General features: G+C 41.2%; 1 protein-coding gene across 1 annotated transcript in view; it reads right to left on the bottom strand.

Annotated features, from left to right (window-relative positions):
• Positions 1–4,063: 4,063 nt before the first annotated feature.
• ankrd13b (ankyrin repeat domain 13B) overlaps positions 4,064–20,632 on the bottom strand; it is a 44,474-nt gene continuing 27,905 nt past the window's right edge. Inside the window, exons 7-15 of the mRNA XM_030067548.1 lie at positions 19,939–20,005; positions 18,477–18,558; positions 16,730–16,794; positions 15,036–15,172; positions 13,133–13,290; positions 12,676–12,861; positions 10,073–10,236; positions 5,827–5,903; positions 4,064–4,265 (exon numbers count right to left, since the gene is read on the bottom strand). Of these exons, the coding sequence (XP_029923408.1) occupies positions 4,064–4,265; positions 5,827–5,903; positions 10,073–10,236; positions 12,676–12,861; positions 13,133–13,290; positions 15,036–15,172; positions 16,730–16,794; positions 18,477–18,558; positions 19,939–20,005 (1,138 nt within the window). The remainder of the gene's footprint in view (positions 4,266–5,826; positions 5,904–10,072; positions 10,237–12,675; positions 12,862–13,132; positions 13,291–15,035; positions 15,173–16,729; positions 16,795–18,476; positions 18,559–19,938; positions 20,006–20,632) is intronic.

Genomic DNA, 20,632 nt, shown 5'->3' with positions numbered 1-20,632 from the left:
TGTTCCCCTCTTCTCTCAGTGAGCCCAGTCAATCTCCTAGCAGTGCTCAGTCTAGTGTTTTCCAGGCTGACATTTTACCTACTGTTTCATGTTGGTAATTAAATACTGAGATGTAGGCCACCACGGCCCCTGGTGAGACACGCACACACACACGGTAGACAGAAAAGACTGACCAAGGTAACCAAGGAAAGACTTGGGCAGACATGACATTAAGGGATCTGAAAGACTATAAAGGCTGTGAGTGCAGGCAAGGTTGAACAATTTCAAGAATATTCAGAGGTGGCAACTTCCCATTGGGACTTAGCAGGAATATATAATGTAAGGAATATGCAATTTATTTTTTACAAACAAAACTGAACACATTTGTAAATAACTTGAAATGTCCCCTAAAAGAAATGAAAATGTCTGTTTTCTTCCTACAAAGATTTGAAACAAGAACAAAAAAAAAAAAAAAATTGTAAAGGAGTAGATCTTAATTGACACTTCCTGGCTAAAACTGTAAAATTCCCTCATATCGGCTGCTATAATTTCTGGACACATTCATGCAAATATTCCCACTCAGTTATAAATATAATTCTGCTTGGTGCTTAACATGAGGAAAATAAAACATTAAGAGTTTAGAAAATTAGTGCAGCTGTTAGCCTAACTTTATCCAAACCTTTTAGATATCCATGTCTGTGAGATCAATGTTTAATATTGCCTTCATTTTTTTTTCCATTTGGTGTCTATCTCCATGACATCGTGCCAGTACACCTTCAAATGGCCCACATACTGCCACAGAATGCCAAAAATTTTAAAGAAATTGAAGCAATGATCAACCAAAATGTGTCTGTGGGCTCCATAACACAAAAAAAGATTAGTCTGGGCTGTGTTATTTTTTTTTTTTTTTTTAATGAATCAACTTTGCATTTAAGATTTATACATACGCACAAGATAACCAGACAGTTAACAGCTGGGGCCTCAGAGGCCTGTGCACCATGTGCCTGGTCAGTGATGCTGCCCAGAGTTACGGCTAGCTGTGCTCCATGAACTGAAGTACGGATGACTTGCACCACCTATTCTGTTGGAGTTTCAGCACTAGTGACAGGACAAAATATTAAAGCCATCTCCTCTTGCCGTGACACAGACTGTCCAGGTGAATCAAGGCGAGAGCTGAGGCTGATCCTCTTCAGTCCGTTTCTAAGCTTTCAGACAAGCGAGACAGGGATGTGCCAAAGCGGGTGTCACTCTGCAGCAGGGAGGTGATCCAAACATTTGGTACAGTGTACCAAATTGAACCGTTTGAGAGGAACAGCCGTGAAAACAGGAAAATTGGCGGAATACCGAGGAGTAAAAGCAATCGAGGGAGAAGAAGGGATTTGAGTGAGTATTTCTCTCTCTGGGTGCGGCAGCTCAGATTGGCATCCTTCTTCCTTGCATACTGATTTTCTTTATCACTCTCTCTCTGACACACACACCTTGTTTTATTTCTTTGGCTCTTTACATATTCACTTCACACACGCCTGCAGCCCGGTGCTTCCACAGTCTTGATGCTATTCATAATGTCAGAGTCGGGCAGTGGAGAAGTTGCACGCTGTCGATTCATATGGAGGTAAAATGATTTCATATTCCATTTTTCTCCTGTTCACAGCCCCCTACACCACACACCACCACCATCCATCAACATAAATAATGCGCTACTACCACATCAGCTTTGGTGCGTCAAGTGTCGTTTGAGTGGGCTTTCTTATGGGGGTTAGGGTCTCTAAGCTGTCCTTTCTCCTTTCCTCTCAAATCTAAAATAACTGCAGGCAAAAGCCCCCCTCAGAGCCCACTGAGGCGCTGGGAATCCACGTCAGAGTGAAGATGATGGAGGTGGAAGCTGCTAAAAACAGATCAACTCTCACTGCTACTCCCTGAGCTGTCTGTCTTACTGACGGACTGACTGACGCTGCAACTTCCATTTCTCATGTGAGAAAATAATTGTCTTCCCCCATTGTCCTTGACAAAAACAGCTCCAGAAAACTGCGTAGTGCCGCTGCTCAGCTCAACTGAAGATCAGCCTGCAGTTACAAAAAAAAAATGTCAAAACTGTCATGAATGAAAAGGCAAGAGATACGCCAACACATTGCTGTTCAAAAAGATGTGTTTTTTTATTGTCATTATTTGAGTTGACTTTCCAGCCACACCACAAAAATGGCTTGCTGCCTCCTCTGCAGAAAATAAGCTATTTTTTTCCTTTAAAAAGTAAAAAAAGAACCTTTTTTTCTTATCAACCAGGCAAGCTGAACAATGAAGAGGAGAGGAGATTGTAGCGGTGCTCCTCAGTTTGTGCTGATATTCACTGGATTGTGAAAAGTTGTTTTGCGTTTGACTTTTTCTTTCAAGGTACTAAAAATAACCCCCCAAAAAGAAGAAAAAAGAAACAAGCAGTTGGTGATACATTGTCCCTGTCCTTCCTCCTCTCCAATGACAAGACATGTTTCTCAACATTTGGCTCGGTGTAGCCTCGAGGCCAGCAATAGTATGGACTGGTTGCAGTTTAAAGCTCTGTATTTTACATTTTTAGAGAGATCTCCTTCTGGGTTTTTTTTTTTTTTTTTTTTTTGCTTGTTTTTCCGTGTGCATTTTGGACTAAAACTGGTCTCATGTGCCATTTTGAATACAATCCCAGAACTGAAATTTGCTCTCGGTGGCATCCAAATGGATTCGTCTGACAAGGCATCTGAGCAGCGTCTTCCCTCACAGCTCCCTCGGATATTGCTGGCCTCCAGACTAGACTCAGGTTGGACAATCGAGCCTTACAGAGGTGCAGGCCATGCTGAAATATTGTTCACGTAACCATGACTACACACAAATACACAGTCATCCACTCATGTATGGTGAGAAGACACAAATACACCGAAAACCTCACATTTCTTTCAGTACCGTTTCTATCCCACGTCCCACTACATTACCTCCGGTGTGCCCCTTTTTTTTTTTTTTTGTTAGTGTCACACCGAGCCCTGCAAAAAGCTCATTCACACATAGTATACATAATCACATACAGTGTTCATCCAAACATTGTCAATGTTGTTACCCATCATACTGTAGCTGTGCTCCACATGTAAAATTCCTGTCTGCTGTCAGGCTGACATTAGCCTGAGTATGCTTTGTGCTCAAACTCTTCATTACACATTGTATAGATCCAACAGTCATATATGTGATCCAACCTACAAGCTAAATACAGTACATCTTGATTTTGTGCAAATCAAAAAGAAACATTGCAATCCTTTTTTTCTCAAAAAACAAAACAAAACAAAACAAAACAAAAAATGAGGAAGTCAGATGGTTTGTCGACATTCAAACTCCAACTTGACCGACCTCTCTCTCTGAAGAGGTTCTCTCCCACATCACTGGCCCTGGCTTGTTGCTTTTTCACACAAGCGGTTTTCTGTTGCCGTCAAGATTGACGACCAGTGGCGAAAGGACTCAGTGTGCCATGTGTTAGTGCTGGACACAGACTGTTGAACTAACACGCTATATTTTATCAGGACAGAAAGTGATCTGTTTACCCCCTGTACAGAGAAGCTGGTTTTGAAACGCACACACACATACACACACACACACACTCAGAGAGAGAGAGAGAGAGAAAGAGAGAGAGACAGAGAAACCATACATCCTAGCACCACTCACGTGGCCATGGTCAGATGGTAGTTGTATTGGATCAGGTGTTTGGTTGTAAACTGGCACTAGTTGAGTTAGCGCCATGCGGCACCAGAAAGAGTCCTGACAGCAGCAGACAGGGCAGAGCGACCCCCCTCTCCGGCTGTCTGTCCCAGGCTGGACAGCCACATCCACTTATGGCTTCATGGGAAGAGTCTGGTTCGGGCTGTGGGAGAGAAGGGAGCAAAACCTGGAAACGTCACATCCTGCTATCACATGAAAGCATCCTGGTGATTTCCCACGTGTTTCCAGCCACTCACAGTGTGCTCAACCTCCCACGTGTGTTGTCTTTGCTTTCAAATCGAGCTGTGCTCCCTGTCTCCCGTCCAGCCTCCGTCCAGACTCCTCCCCTTCCCGCCCCCGCTGGGCCAATCAGCTCTCACTTCTCCATCAGTGACAGCTGGATGATCCGCTGGAGCTCCTCCTCCTCCTGCCGCCTGCGAAACTCCGCCTCCTCCTGCTCCCGGGCCGAGATCTCCATGGCGATGCGTAGCTGCTCGTCGTAGCTGCAGGTGGGCGGCTGCTTCTTGGTGGGGGTGGAGCTGAGGCTGGAGGGGGGGCGGGGCTTGTGCTGGGGGGTCCTGGATGGAGGGAGGGATGAAGAGGGGAGGAAGAAGAGGGAGAGATGTGCACTATTATGTAGATAAACATTTAAGGATGAACGAAACCGCACACCCAAATCTGTGTGAAGTCTGGCCTGGTGGTGGCAGGTCTTGGTCTTCGGTGGCAAGTGATGTCACAATCCAAGGACAGAAAGTGTAACCAGATATATTTTTAAAAATAAAACACTTTTTTTTTGTATCATCACCATCATTTTTAGAAAACACCTGGTGAAGGCTTGCAATGCCCGTTTGTTACTACCTTGCCGATAAAATGCAGAAATCAATGTTATTATAGATTCTGCAATTTGCAGTTTTCATTTGGTTTTATTTTTATGTGCATAATTTCATTGTTTTGGTATAGCAAGGTGTAGCAAAAAAATGCAACAAAAAAAATCCAATGCTAAAAACATTTCACATATATTGTTATTTTCCTGTTTGTTTTACAAGTACAAAGGATAGCTTTAATTCATTTTTTTTAGTCTCATATTCATTTTTAAGTTTGCCTCGCTGAAAAGTGGTTGCTCATAGATCACCATGTTGATCTGTGTATCGACAGGTCCGCAGTCACCAGAGGGGTGTAACTCCAAATCTATTTGGTTGATCATCATGAAATTTGGTGACAACAGTCATGTTGCCCTAGAGACGATGAAACCTGGTAATTCTGGTGACCACAGGATCTTCCCACTAGTGTCACCCACAGGACCATTGGGGCATTAATGCTAGAATTAACACACTTGTTTTTTAAAATATTTATACAGCAGTCTTCGTCGTCTTATTAATAGTTTACTGTAATAATGTTGCTATAAGGAAATATGGCCGCAGCAAGATTATGGCAAAAGAGAGAGAGAGAGCAGATTTGTCTGAGTGTCCACCCACTCAACCACAGACAGCAGAGACACACAGAGAGAAATCACAGGCGGAAGATAAAATGTGGATGAACAGGCTTAAGTCAACAGCGGTTGACTGTGGACTGAGAAATCAGGAAGCCCTGCAGTCCTCCAGCCTATCAACATGCACACACACACACACACACACACACACACACACACACACACACACAATAGCAGATGAGAGGAGAATAGCAGGATGGAAAAGAGAATAGGAGAGGAGAAGACAAGACAGGCATACAGGATATGAGTCAAGCATGGAAAGAAAGAGTTGCAGGATGGAATAAAAACAATGGAGGACATCAAAGAGCAACAATAAATGGAAGTCAAAGATACTGCAGGTCAAGAAATGGCAGGATGTCATGCTTTTGTATTCTGGAAGAAAGATTTTTTCCCCCCATTTTATTATGAGTTTTATTGTTCTTTGGACCTGCAGCATCCATTGATTCTTATTTGGAGATGAACGTTTTCCTCCTTTTCTCCATTTTTTCCCTACCTCCTAGTTGTATCCCTGAAAATAAAAGGGTCATACTTTGGATGGATGATAGGAAAATTTGAAATGACTGTATAATTTTTGCAACAGAGAGGAAGGAGAGAACAGGGTGAAAAGTAACCGAAGCCGAAGAAAGCAGAAAGCAGAGCGAGCGGCTGACCTCTCCACACGACTGGGGTCACAGGACAGAGGGTGCGTTCCTGGCTTGCTATTGGTCAGCGCCTCCCAGATGGTCACCTATAGACACAGACAGGAAGTGGCACAGGGAGTCAAAGAGGCAAGGACAGGAAGTGGACAGCCAGAACAGGACATGGTCTCACAGAGAACAGAGCTGCTGCTGCCGTACGAGAATATCCTCCCTAAAGGCTTTTTCCTGTTAATGTATGCTAAAGCACCTCTCCCTCACCCTCGAGATGAGACAGCTAACTGACTGTTTTATGAATTATGAACTGACTGATTGTAAAGTGGATTGATCTCAGCTACGGCTCATATAATACAAACACACTTATGACTCACTGAGGCCCAATATTAATACTCCTGCTGATGCTACTATTAATATTGTGAGCAGGTGCACTGCAAAACCGTCTTCATCTCAACAAGTCATTCAGACTTACACTGAGCCCTTAAAATTAAATATTTATCTTCAAACAAGTGAAAAATCTGCCAGTGGGATGAGATAATCCCACTTGTTTCTGGTGCAGTTTGACTTGTTTAAAGATTTTATATATATATATATATATATATATATATATATATATATATATATATATATATATATATATATATAAAAATATATAAAAAAAAAAATAAAATAAAAAAAATAAATAAATATATATATATATATATATATATATATATATATATATATATATATATATATATATATGTATATATATATATATATATATTTATTTTTTTTTTATTTTATTTTATTTTTTTTTTTTTTTTCTGGAAACAAGTAGTAATATGGTGAAACAATGTCAAATAAGGCAGAAGAGGCCACTAGGATGAAGAAAATGACACTTGGTTTCAGAAAACTCCTAAAACAGGTTGATTAGCATTGGGAACAAATGGGATTATCTCATCCTTCTGGCAGATTTGTTCACTTTTATTAAGAAAATAAGATTTTAACAATGATGGTGATGATTGCAGGTGCAAAAAGATGTACCACACTTTGTCACAGCAGTATAAATGTATATCTTATATCCCTCAGCTGAAAAAGATAAACAAGTATGCATTTTATGCAAAAAAAAACAAACATATTAACACCTTTCCTGTGTACTAAAATAGATAGAGTGGTGACAGAATTGTACACTCAACAGCAAAACGGATCAGCCTTTGTCTCCTCCATATTCTCCTGCTCTATAAAAGGTTAAGCTCTTTAGCTGTTCCCCTCTCACAAAGCCCAGTTTTATTTCTCTGTCCCTCTGGAAGAAGGCCAAGAGCTATCAGGAGCCCGATCTCTTCGTCTCAAAACGGCGCCTACATCCTCAGGCAGTGTTTAACGCAATGGGTGCAGGCTCCACAAAACACAGACAATTTATTCCACTCATCAGTTTTACATTGCCATTGATTGCTTCTATTATCAAAGGGGCTACTTTTTGCACTTTTATAGGTCTGTTTACTGGTTTTGCTTAACTATTTATTTATTGCTGTCATTTGCATGGAAGGACTAGGCACATGAGCACCTGATGTCCTGTCTGAGACACATCTGTTCTATAGCAGCCTTGGTAGATAAGGCAATACATTTTTACATACATTTTTTGTGTGTGACCCTACCTATAGATGTACACATTTTTTTTATGGTGATGGTGGTATAATTTATTGCTTTTATACTGAGGGTAAGCCCTCATCTCTGGGTTTGTGCAGTGTGATATGGTACATTTCTGGTCTTTTTTTATATGAAACTACACTATATTACCAAAAGTATTCGCTCACCCATTCAAATGATCAGAATCAGGTGTCCTAATCACTTGGCCTGGCCACAGGTGTATAAAATCAAGCACTCAGGCATGCAGACTGTGAAACAAGACATTTGTGAAAGAATGGGCCGCTCTCAGGAGCTCAGTGAATTCCAGCGTGGAACTGTCATAGGATGCCACCTGTGCAACAAATCCAGTCGTGAAATTTCCTCGCTCCTAAATATTCCACAGTCAACTGTCAGCTCTATTATAACAAAATTGAAGCGTTTGGGAACAACAGCAACTCAGCCACGAAGTGGTAGGCCACGTAAAGTGACGGAGAGGGGTCAGCGGATGCTGAAGCGCATAGTGCAAAGAGGTCGCCGACTTTCTGCAGAGTCAATTGCTACAGAGCTACAAACTTCATGTGACCTTCAGATTAGCCCAAGTACAGTACGCAGAGAGCTTCATGGAATGGGTTTCCATGGCCGAGCAGCTGCAGCCAAGCCACACATCACCAAGTGCAATGCAAAGCGTCGGATGCAATGGTGTAAAGCACGCTGCCACTGGCCTCTAGAGCAGTGGAGACGCGTTCTCTGGAGTGATGAATCACGCTTTTCCATCTGGCAATCTGATGGACGAGTCTGGGTTTGGAGGTTGCCAGGAGAACGGTACATTTCAGACTGCATTGTGCCGACTGTGAAATTTGGTGGAGGAGGAATTATGGTGTGGGCTTGTTTTTCAGGAGCTGGGCTTGGCCCCTTAGTTCCAGTGAAAGGAACTTTGAATGCTTCAGGATACCAAAACATTTTGGACAATTCCATGCTCCCAACCTTGTGGGAACAGTTTGGAGCGGGCCCCTTCCTCTTCCAACATGACTGTGCACCAGTGCACAAAGCAAGGTCCATAAAGACATGGATGACAGAGTCTGGTGTGGATGAACTTGACTGGCCTGCACAGAGTCCTGACCTGAACCCGATAGAACACCTTTGGGATGAATTAGAGCGGAGACTGAGAGCCAGGCCTTCTCGACCAACATCAGTGTGTGACCTCACCAATGCGCTTTTGGAAGAATGGTCAAAAATTCCTATAAACACTCTCCTCAACCTTGTGGACAGTCTTCCCAGAAGAGTTGAAGCTGTAATAGCTGCAAAAGGTGGACCGACATCATATTGAACTCTATGGGTTAGGAATGGGATGGCACTTCAGTTCATAGTATGAGTAAAGGCAGGTGAGCGAATACTTTTGGTAATATAGTGTATAAACACTGTAGATGTAAGACAAATTTCTCCAAGGGGACACCAACAGTGTATTGTACTGTACTATATTGTATCACATTGTATCATATCATACTGTACAGAATTGTATCATACTGTGTCATATCATACTGTACTCTATCATACCATATCACACAGTACTATATCGTATCATATCATAACATATCATATTGTAATGTATCTTACTGTACCGTACCATATCATGCTCTACCGTATCATATTTTCTGTATTGTATTGTGCCGTATTGTAATGTACTGTATTGTATCGTAATGTCCCACACTATATTGTACCATATCTTACCATGCCAAGATTACTCTTGGTGAAAACTAACAAAATAACAAAAACTAGGTGTGAAAAAACAACTTTGTTACCCGAAATAAAAATGAAAATAAGGCTTTACAAAAAACAATAACTGAGACTGTGTTGTGTTTGCAAAACTGAAATTAAAAAAAAAAATAAATATATATATATATATATATATATATATATATATATATATATATATATATGTTTTTTTTTTTTTTATGTCTCTAGTTTTTATCTTTGGCAGTTTATCTAGTTGTTCATTTGTCCCAAGTGAATTTTGTTGAGTTTTTATTGCACAGTCCGTTTCTGACCTTTTTGAATAAAAACTAAACTACAACTAAGCATTTTCAAAAAATGAAAACTAAACTAAACCAGCAAACCTACTTTAAAGACTAACAAAAACAAAGCTGAAATTGAAAACAAAAAGTCAGAATGAAATAAAAATAAAAACTAATGAAAAATGCAAAACTATAATAACTTTGTATGGTTCCATATCGTATTGTATCGTACCGTACTGCATCACACTATATCCTATTGTACCAAACTGTCTGTTGTGTTATAATGTCTGTCCATTGTCCTGTCTTATTATATCGTATTGTATTGTATCAAGTTGCATATGGTCATATGGTTTCATTTCGTTTAATTTAGCTGTCGGGTCATGATGTATGGTTTTGTATCGTATCATATTGTGTGTTGTGTTGTGTAACAGTTGCCTCACAATGTTTTACTAAAACCACAAATCCAAACGGGAGAACACATAGTGTAAAAATTACCAGTCGAAGGTGACAGAATGCACATGGGTGTTAAGTCGTTCTATACAGATATTAGGTGACTGATTGTATTGATCTGACCTTTCAGAACAAAACAGAGCCTCTAAAATGCACTTCTATTTTTTTTTTTTTTTTTCTCTCTGAGAGTGTACCTGATCATATTCGGAGCCGGCCTCCAGCAGACTCTGCTGTATGGCGAACTGCAGCAGATCCTCCTCCTCCTCCCTCATGCTGTCTCTCTGCTTGCCTCCCAGCATGCTGTATCCCGGAGGGGGCTCGAACACACACGGGGGGATTTCTCCAGCTCGACACGACACTGCAGCACACACAGGGAAGGCAAAGGGCAAAAAGACGAGAGGACATTTAATTTAACCCTTTGGTGCATAGTGGTCACTACAGTGGACAGCTGTTTAAAAGTCATTTTCTCCTAAATGCAATGGTTTCTATGGTGGAATTGCATATCAGCTGTTAGAATGCTCTCTGCTGCTCCCCTCCATTGAGGTTTATGCAGAGACTGTCAGTTCTTGTTGCTGAAAACATATTAATACTAGTATCATGACATGATAATACCAGTCCTGCATCCTTAAAGAAGTATGGAGACTCACAAAAGTGTTCATGCCCTAAGAAGAGTAAAAACACTTGAAAAAATCTTGACTCAGGCTTTCATAATTCATGCATCAAAGGGTTAATAGTAGAGGAGTCCACATTGGATTAAACGTGAGGATGTAGGAACGGAAAGAGAAACCAGAGTAATTTCTGAGCCCCGGGCAAAGAAAGTGTCTGGAACAGAGAAAAGCTGTCAGAGATAAACCATAAAGTTAAACGAGCTATATGAAAACCAACAAAACAAAACAATGCACATAAATAAATGACTATCGCTTTCCTTCAGCATTACACATTATATTTATTTTGCAATACACTCAAATCAATTTATCTTCACCATAAGGGGAAAATAAATTGCTAAAATACTTTCATCTCTCTAGAAGGTATATATTCATAGGACTATAGCTCGAGGTTTATGCTTGATGCTGGTGAGGATTTCCAGAGTTCCTCGGAGCAGTTGAACAACAATTTATATCTCTCCACCACGGCTGCAGATTTAACGTGGCTGTTGGGCCTCTGATGAAGTGATATCATGATGAAAGTAAGTCACAATCTCCCACACAGCACAAAGAACACAACCTTTCATCTAACATCAGCGATAAATTTGGCTCATAACTTTATCGTGCAGCTGTAAATTCAATTAGTGAAACGAGAGGTAGCAGAAGGTGGTTGCATGGTAGAGTGAATGTCATTTTGGAGATTTATAAAATGATCCTGATACTGAGAGATTAATCTCTAACGTCACCAACCACAACCTAAAAACTGTTTTTGTTTTTTTTTTTCAAGTTGGTTTTAAGGAGAACAAATATATTATTGTTTTTTTGTTTTTTTGTTTGTTTTGTTTTTTTCTGGCGTTCCTCCCACTGCCTAATGTCCCTAAACAAGTTTGAAAAAACCTAACTTTTTTTTGTTTTACATTTATGTATGCATAAAGCAAGGATGCATTATTATTTTTATGAGAAGCAAATGCTATAGAGGCCTAAAGGCTAAAAAGAAATAACAAGTGTTTAGCTTTCTTAATATTTATTCTTAAAAGAGCCGTATGAAAATGTTTCCAATCCAAATCATTTGAAGAATAATGTTAACAAAAATAGGTTTATTGAAAAGGCAGAATGTGGTTTTCTTATGGGCTATTTTTGTCACCAAACAATGTTGGACCGGGCTGTTCAAGCACTGTAAAGAAATCTGCCTCACTTGAACAGAAAACACAGAAATGCCATCTCATTAGGCCTTGTAACCAAAATGAAAATGTTATAATCTAAGAGAAGTAAAAAAAACGTGTTGTCACGGTAACAAGGTGTTGCACAACTCTAAGTGTTTAGCACCAATGTGCGCCATTTTGGAAACCTGGGACTTAAATAGAAATAGTAGCCTCAAACAGAGCTTTAACTTTTTCTCAAATATTAGATGGAACAAAAAATACAGCTATTAAGGGATTACACTGAATTAAAAGACGTTTTTCTATTTTGTTCTATTCTAAATGTTTCTATTCTTCGAATGAAGTATGATTTCATTTTTTGCTATATTTTTAATGCTTGTAAAATACTGTTCTGGTGTTTGTTTCTGTTCCTGGAGCCGGTTTGAAGCCCCGTCACCAACAGCAGAAACTATAATACCCTAATGACGATGAATAGGCAAGACTTAAGAGACTCCAGGAAAATACCCACACTGCAAAAGCTGCAGATCTTAACATGTGCAATAATCTCATATTTAGATTGAAAATCTAGTTGCTGTTGTTTTCAGTCTAAATGGGTTATCTAGTGCTTTTCTAAGGAAGATCCTTGATTCAAGTAAATGTCACTTGCCTTGTCTTGATAAGCAGCTTTGTCTTTGAGTTATTTTTAACTAGAAACAAGGAGCATGTCTGTGAAAACATCAAGGTAGGTTTCAGGAGCTTTGTGCTAAAATGTCATGCCCTTCACAAAATGAGTCCATCCAATTCTCTACAACTGCCCAATTAGTTTTTCCTGGCGTTGCTGATATTGATGGTTTGAATGTACAGTTCCATTCTCAGCATTATAAAGATGAGATTCTGCTGCCTCCTTGATTGCATTGGCTTTGCTTTGCTTTGAGTTTATATCTTAGAACATCACAAATGTTGCAGTATCAACAGCACTGAACAATGCACAAATACAAAGAAATGTGTTCGCACTTGTGGAGCTGGAGCTGGAGACGCTGGAGGAGTCGCTGCCTGGTGACGGGGTGTCTGTCCGAGCCGTGCCCCTCTGCCCGTCCCCCTCCCCTACCTCGGTGTCGCTCCGAGACCCCGTCCCCTCCTCGCAGCCGTTCAGGTTGCTGAAGGTGATCCTGGCATTCAGGATGTGGTAGATTGGGATCTCTGCAGGGAGCAGAGAGAAATCGAGAGAAAGAGCAAAAGTGATCAGCCGTGTAATCTTCTCCTCCTTCTTGCCTCCCTTCGTCCCACTGACCTTCCTTCTCTCCATCCATCCCTATATCCGTTTATTATCCATCCATGCTCCTATCCTCCCCCTCGTTCAACCACTTATCTTTCTTCCCCACTTTGTCCCCCCCCCCCCCCCCCCCCCCCACCCCCCTCCCTCCATCTATCATCATCCATCCTTTCATCCAACACCTCTCTCTTCCCTCACCAATCTTGACGGGGAAGCCCGGCGGCAGGCGCAGGGTGATGAAGTCACGCAGCTTGGCGAACAAGGCGTTAGAGATCGCCATGAGGTCAATGATAGGTGCCACTTGTTCTGCCAGGGACAGAGGATGGGATTCACACAGCCACAGCTTTGCTTTGAACCTGGAAACACACACACACACACACATCTTACAATGTGTACTAAGGGAACAATTTGTTGGTGAAAATGCACAAAATAACCGAACACAACTGTGGTTGAGTTCTACAAGGCTGCAGAGTATAATTGCCACAATTTATGTCCTCATTTCACCGATTAGTTCTTTGGCCAGAAATACACAAAGGCATTGATCACATCTGCTAACAGCAACTGGCCGCAGGCTGCTGAGTTGCGTTTCCATTGAGGCCAATCAATGCTCGCGTTTTAACATGGCCGATAATGAACACTGGATTGACAGGCAGCGCTACAGACTTCATCTCTGTGATGTGTTGTCACTTGTTATTAACTACTGAAGACCCATCTATCATTATTGCAAGTGATAGACAGGTCAATAGTCAATTAGAGGAACTGAGGGCAGGTGATTCGACGGCTGGTTGGCAGGCTTGTGAGTAGTGGAAGGGTCGCTGGCCTGAACTCAAGGCCTAAACATGGCAAAGTGCTCCAGGGAAAGGCGTTGAAAAGCAGCTGACTGTGCCCACATCGCTGTGACACAACAAGCAGCTGCTCGCAGTGTATCATCTGGGTTGCATTTGGACTTTTTTGAGGACTGTATACTACATAGTTCCTCTTTGATCTTCTCACTTTTTCACACAACTTTTTTACAGTCTACTTGAAGAGACACTTCAGGGTTCCTTGATTTTTTTTTTTAGAGAGGGAAGAGGCAAAATCAGATGATGTATGATGAGTCATCAAGTAACAGCTCTGTGATGGAGTGCGAAGACTGTCCAAATGTCTGGATTTTCCACTATCGAGATTTGTAGAAATCTACTGCTGGTGCTTCTAGTGCTGGAGTGTGTGGATGTGTGAGCGTGTGTGTGTGTCTGTGTGAGGGAGTGAGTGAGTGAGTGAGTGGCCAAATCCCAATGACTACCCTAAGTTCTGAACATCGATCCTTCACAGGCTTTCATGACGTCACCTGTGTGATGGATGTAATGCAAGCGTGTGTGTGAGAGCTTGAAGAGGATTGAGGAATGTGGAATAGCATACTGGACACCACGTATTCTTGACAACAACACCAGTTGTCGATACGCTACAAACAATCTGTGTGTTGTTCATTCCCTTCACACAAAATAGCAATGTGGGATCAAATAAGATGAAGACACTTCAGTTTGAGAAAGAACTAGGCTGTGCACTAACCACCAGTGAGCTATTTATAAAAATATACAAACTTCTTTCAGTGCAACCATTGTTTTTGGTGTTTTTTTTTTTTTTTTTTTTTTTTTTTTTTTAAAAAGTGTAACTATATCAACTGGCACTGTAGAATTTCCATGTAATTTCTTTTTTAAATTCACAACACAACAGATTATGGGGAATTCCCTCAAGCAAAGTCTGAAGGATTGTGGACTTGGGCTAAGTGTTTATGAAGGGCTCAAAAAGTTTTCATGAGAGTCTTCATGCTCTTGCTGGTTTCACAGTGGGGCAGCCCTGAACCCTCATGGACTGGAGGGATCACGCATCAAAGTCCCTGAATCTGTAAGTGTGGTATGTGCTCCTGCTGGTGTCTGCCTTTCGCCTCTGGTTTTTGGTGGTCTGCTGGCATGCATGGCTGATTTCACTGTGTGCTTGTGCGTGCATGCCTGTCTACTCTGTTTCCATCAGTTTGTCAGCTCTGGCACTTGTGGTGAGATCGCAGCGTGGCCGATTTCACCATGTGCACCGCTGCACGTCTGCCTGTGTGTCACTGCGTCACCTCTGGGTCTTGGTGGTGAGCTGGCAGGGGTGGCCGATGTCCCTCTGAGCTGGCGACAAGCCGGGGTTGAAGTACTCCTCGGCGGTCAGCGCTGCGGGGTTGGTCACTGCAGGACTCGACATCTGGGTCACCAGGGCCTGAAGAAAGAGGCAGCAAAGAAAGTAGAAGCAGAAGATGTTGGAACATGAGTTTGTAAAATATTAACACCAACTGCTCATTAATGATAAAACAAATCACTTACACCACTTACACATGAGATCGGTGAGATTCGACAATCGAAAGGAAATATTTCATATTTTTACTGCACAAATTGACCACTGAGCTGTTGATCAATACCAGTGACACAAAATATCTTGTACATTTCTGCGCAAGTTGCTGAGCTTTCAAAAATTCACCCTCCAGCCCCTCTCTGTTATGGAACAAAGCTCCTATCCTCTTACTATAATTCTGAAAACCTCTCAGTCTCTGCCCTATTCATGTTTTCAGCTGCTCAAAGATGAAGGATTGAGTGCCCGGCTTTGTGAAACATTTTGGCTGCCAAGACTCATCTCAAGCCAAAAAAAAAAAAAAAAAAAAAAACAAAGAAAGAAAAGAAATGACACAATTGTATACAGTATTCTGCATGGTGATATATTTCCCCTTCACCTCGTATTTCTCTTGGATCTCTGCTCTAATTAGCTAATTTACTCATCTATTGTGAACTGTGACTTTAATGTTTTTGTCAATTAGAAACCACCATTACTGGAGGGTGCGGCCTTGTGTGAGAGGCGGAAAGTTCCCCCCATTGTATCAATTCCCTCCGGATGCTGATAGAGGTCGATAAATCAAAACAAAATACGCAAATGCAAAGAGTCCAGCAAATCTGCAAGCCTGACAACAGTTGGTGAGACGAGAGAGGATTGAGTATAACAGATCTTTCACCTCGCAAATACTACTTTGAGATTTAGGACAGTGGGGTACAGGAGAGAGACAGACAAAGAGAGGCTAAAAGAAGAGGAGAAGCAACAGTGAGTGGAACAAATGAAAAGCAAGAAAATGTGAGCGAGAGGAGGAGCAGGGCGGTAATGGCTCCCCAGCAGAAGCCAATTAAAAGGGTAATCAATATTTGAGAGCTGACCGGAGTTTCTGAGTGAATGTTTTACTCTGCAGGCATGCTCTCCTGTTGGCACAGTGGAATCCACAGCCGGGATCCATGCATTCAGCGTACCTCTGACAGATAGCGACAGTGATGGTGATGAAGACTAGGGTATAACGATATGGTACGATACGATATGATACCGATATTGAAACTGCAATATGAGTTGCAATTTTAGTAGTAATAATCATTTTTGCATTGTAACTTTCATTATCTCTGAAAATGTTGAAATGATGATGGTGTGATTTTTTTTGTCAGTGTCAGAACCAAACAAATATGTTTTCTTCCATCTGAAAAATACAATTTGTAGGCCTCAGTGTGTCTGGTGCACCGCAATACTTTATTTATAACTGTGCTTTGTGACACATTTAATTTTTATCAAAAAAAATTCAGCTCCTCCTCTGGATACTGCACTTGGTCATATAGTGAGTTTGAGAATAATTTGATAAATTTTTCAGCTCTAAAGAGGACTACTATGACGGCTTTCCAGCAACTGATTCTACTGACCCAGAAATACCTGTTGAAGAAATTATAATAAACAAACCATCTGTCTGCTCACCCCATTGTTGGGTCCCATGTGTTGCTCAGCAATCCCTAGGAAGTTCTGCAGGGGTGTCTTCCCACCTGGTCAGGAACACAAAGCAGTGATGAGCTAGGCAAAATGCTTTTATATACAAATGTACAAACTCGAGCTGTCCCCGTGGGTGGAGATAGAAAACATCTGGTACCTAAACTTGAAAGAAAAAAGAACCATTTACCTCCCCTAAGAGCCAAAATTTTAACTTCAACATGAACTGCTGAAGAGACTGCTTGTTGTGGGTCTGATCAACTGATATTGATCTGTATTGGCAAAAGATGAAGTCCTTTGTTAATTGTTTTTTTTTTGTTGTTTTTTGTTTTTTTTTTATGGCGTGACGTTTAAGATAATTTATGTGCCTGTATGTGTTTAATGTGATATATCTGTTATTCTTTTTTTTTTATTCTCTACTTGTTTTTTGTGGTATTGCACTTTATGCAAACCAAATTTCCCCAGACTACACAATCTGAATTGAACTGAACTGCATTAAATGAAACTGAATTTAACTGACCTGAATCAGACTGAACAGATTAAAACTGAACTGCATTGAACTGAACTGCATAATCAGTTCCTTGTTTTCACTCATTCAGTGCAAAACTGGATGGTTCTCCTCATCCTCTCTCTTCAGCAGTAACCATCCTCTATCATGCCTGGGTGCACAAAGTGACAGAAAGCTGAACATACAGTATATACTGTATATCCAGCAACATGTATAATTTACAGTCCACATCTGACTGTACACGCAATATCTCTTTGCACCAAATATTGGGTGATGTTGTCCCGTGTATCTCTGTATGTTATGCACCAAAGTCAATGGCAATAAAAGCCACTCTGATGTTAAGATTTTTTCTATGACGACACATGTTGAAATGGGAATATTCTGAATAGATACCAACTTTGTAACAATAACACACACTTGAAAAACAAAAAGGGCTTTGAGGAACTTTCAGGGTTCTTCAAACAGCAGTGATAATGAAAGCCATAAAGGTTCCCTGATGAACCCTGTCTGACAGCAGTTTCACATGCAGGGGGTCCTCAGTGAACTCCCTTTCAAAGGATATGGGTTTCTGGTGTGAAATGTTGGGGCTTGATGAATTCTTTGGGTGTGGGATGAACCCACAGGGAACTAACTCCTAGTTTTTACAGTGCATGGAACTACCAACAGCTATTAGTCATTTGTGCATGAGAGAAATCTGAGCAGGGAAGAAAACATGACTAATGTGTTTGTGTGTAGCTAGACTACTGCTGATGGTCTGTGGTTGTGTGACCCAATATACAGTATACATATCTGTCTTTATATTAAAAAGGGCTGTAAGAAATAACATGATGATGAAAGTCAGCACAAGGGCAGGACAAGTGGAGGTTGCATTGCTCATTCAAGAGTTGGCATAGAGCTTCCAAGAATACTTCCCTCATGCATATTACCAGAGTGCAGATGGGGGTCATGACCAGGGAGAGTCTAGTTTGATTCATGATCTGAACTAGAAAATGAAACCGAGCTACTAAGTGAACATTGAGGGCCAGAGCCTCCAGGTGATCTAGTGGAGCTCCACTAAAAAAGGATTATTCATCAGGACCAGTGTCTTGCCACAGGGTGACAATGGTGATTTAGAGGAATTCAACCTTATCATACTACTAATGGCAAAGTATACATCTCACTGGTCATCAAAGAGCTGGCTAATGCTGTCACTGAATAGTGTTGTATGGTAGTGACACTGCAGACGTTTACCTTTGGCCTTGGTCTTGTTCTGGTCTGATAGATGGTCGGTTCTGGTCCTGGTGATAAGCTCAACATTGGATGCTCCATACACCTAAAGGAGAGCAAGAGAAAAAGAGAAAGGCATGGTGGTGAGCGAGGAATATATTTCACCCAAATCCCTATCTGTCCCTCCCAGGAATGATCCTGTTCCTCTTGGGCAATTGTGAAACCCTGCATCAAGTTGGTCTTTTAAGGGATGTGGAATGAGACCTATTTTTAGAATTGCACTGAAGGAGTCCCCTACTAGATTTGAAAAGAAAAACAAAAGCATTTACTTTGTGGCACCACTTTTTGTAGGTCTATGACCTTAACTGTGGAAATTCTACAAACCTATTTTGTCATGCTTCAATGGCGTTTTCTGTGTGTTCCTGGGTCCTTGCAATGACGTCTTTTCAAAGCAAGTTGTTCCAACAGGAAGGCAAACTATTGCAGGGCATAGGCCTACATTTTTAAGCTGCAGTCCTGTATGTTTTGTTTGAATAATGTAGGAAATTACTCAAACATGTAACAATTTGAAATATGCAACACCTATTTTCAGTCCTGCAGGAAGAGCCAGAGAACCCAGTTGGGTCCCAGTTGCTGGATTCAATCCTCAGTGGTGAAACATGAAAAGCAAAGACTGATTGAAAATTGAGTGGGTTTGTGATTCCGAATTCACGCCGGAAGAAGGAGAGATGAAGGGAGGGGCTAAAAAGGGGCCAGCAGAAGAACAGCGAGAGCAGGAGTTGCCTGTTTACATTTGTAACTCCAAATCAATGATGCAGAAAATAGATGTTTTTCAGGGACGAGCGTTTTACTGTAAAGGCTGTCTGAACTGTTTTCAAACCACGAGTGACAGATGGTCCTGGGTGTCCAACACTTGGCTCCCATCGATCCCCTCTCGGGGGCAAAGAAAACAAACGAGGTGAAGGTAAAGTACCTTTCTGCACTATCTGAAGAAAAATAGACATAGATAGATAGATAGATAGATAGATAGATAGATCCTTTCATTGTCATGTCTGGTTAACTACTTCATCCTTCTTCATTCTCACAGCTCATTGAACAAGGTATTACAGTTTCAGAGTTGCAACATAAATACCTCTTAACGTCCAGCTCATGGCCTTGAGAAGCCTCCAGGTTTTGCAAAAATTTTGCTTGGTGAAATTCATCAGTCATTTCTTTTTTTTAATGTAGGAGGTTGTAGCTTAAAAGGTGTACAATTTTCTTGAGCAAAGGTCTAGAGATGACTCAGAATTTGGGGGATGATTCATGTGGGGGAACAAAAGTCTTCAAATGAAGCTGCGGCTCTTCGTTTGTGGAAAAAGATGCCTTTTTTTTTCAGAGACACCGGGTTTTCGCTCCGACAGCTGAGGCTTATCTGGAGACTCTGAGCTCGGACGCAGTGTGAGCGAGCGGTGGGTGCAGTGAGCCGTCTGTGCAGTCTGTGCTCTACCTTGGCTTCGTATCCATTCACCATCTCGGTCTTCTCGCTCCTCCAGCCCAGTATACCCGTCTTATTCCTGCAGTAAAGATATACCACACAGCCCAGTTCAGCTCACTGAAGGTCTCTCACATCTAGATCATATTTGTATACCAACCAACGTGACCTGTTGATTTAGTTGGCACATACAATAAACCAGAGAAACTCCTAAATATATAGGAATGAGAAAAATAAAAATGGAAACACTGCCATTAATTCAAGTAAGTCATCAGCACCACCTAGTTTGGCTTTAAATAAGCAGCAGGAAAACGTGCCTGCTTTCGTCCTTGTTTGTCTTCGGTGAAGATCAACAGTTCAGTGGGTGATTAGGAAGCCTGCCCAGAAGTTAGTGAGGCATATCCCATCTTCATGAGTGTCTAGTACTGCTGGATAAACCGCGTATCTACAATAGGTATGTTCTTCACAAATGACAGCAATATATATGTATATATATATATATATTGTATAGTATTTTTTTCCCCATCAATGCCCTTTGAATTTTTCTTTAAATAATGCAATGTGTTTCACTGGTCCCAAGGTGATATAAAAATCCAATCAACATGTACAGAAAGCAACCACTTTAACTTTCAATTTCAATAATTCAAGATGTTTGAACTCCAGAGGTGATGTTCTTGTGCTGTACCTGACAAGGTATCTTGCTCTGAGC

This window comes from Myripristis murdjan, chromosome 13, assembly GCF_902150065.1.
Source record: "Myripristis murdjan chromosome 13, fMyrMur1.1, whole genome shotgun sequence".
Classification (NCBI taxonomy): domain Eukaryota; kingdom Metazoa; phylum Chordata; class Actinopteri; order Holocentriformes; family Holocentridae; genus Myripristis; species Myripristis murdjan.
The sequence above is the reverse complement of the archived record's forward strand: the minus strand, read 5'-3'. Positions and strand labels throughout refer to the sequence as shown.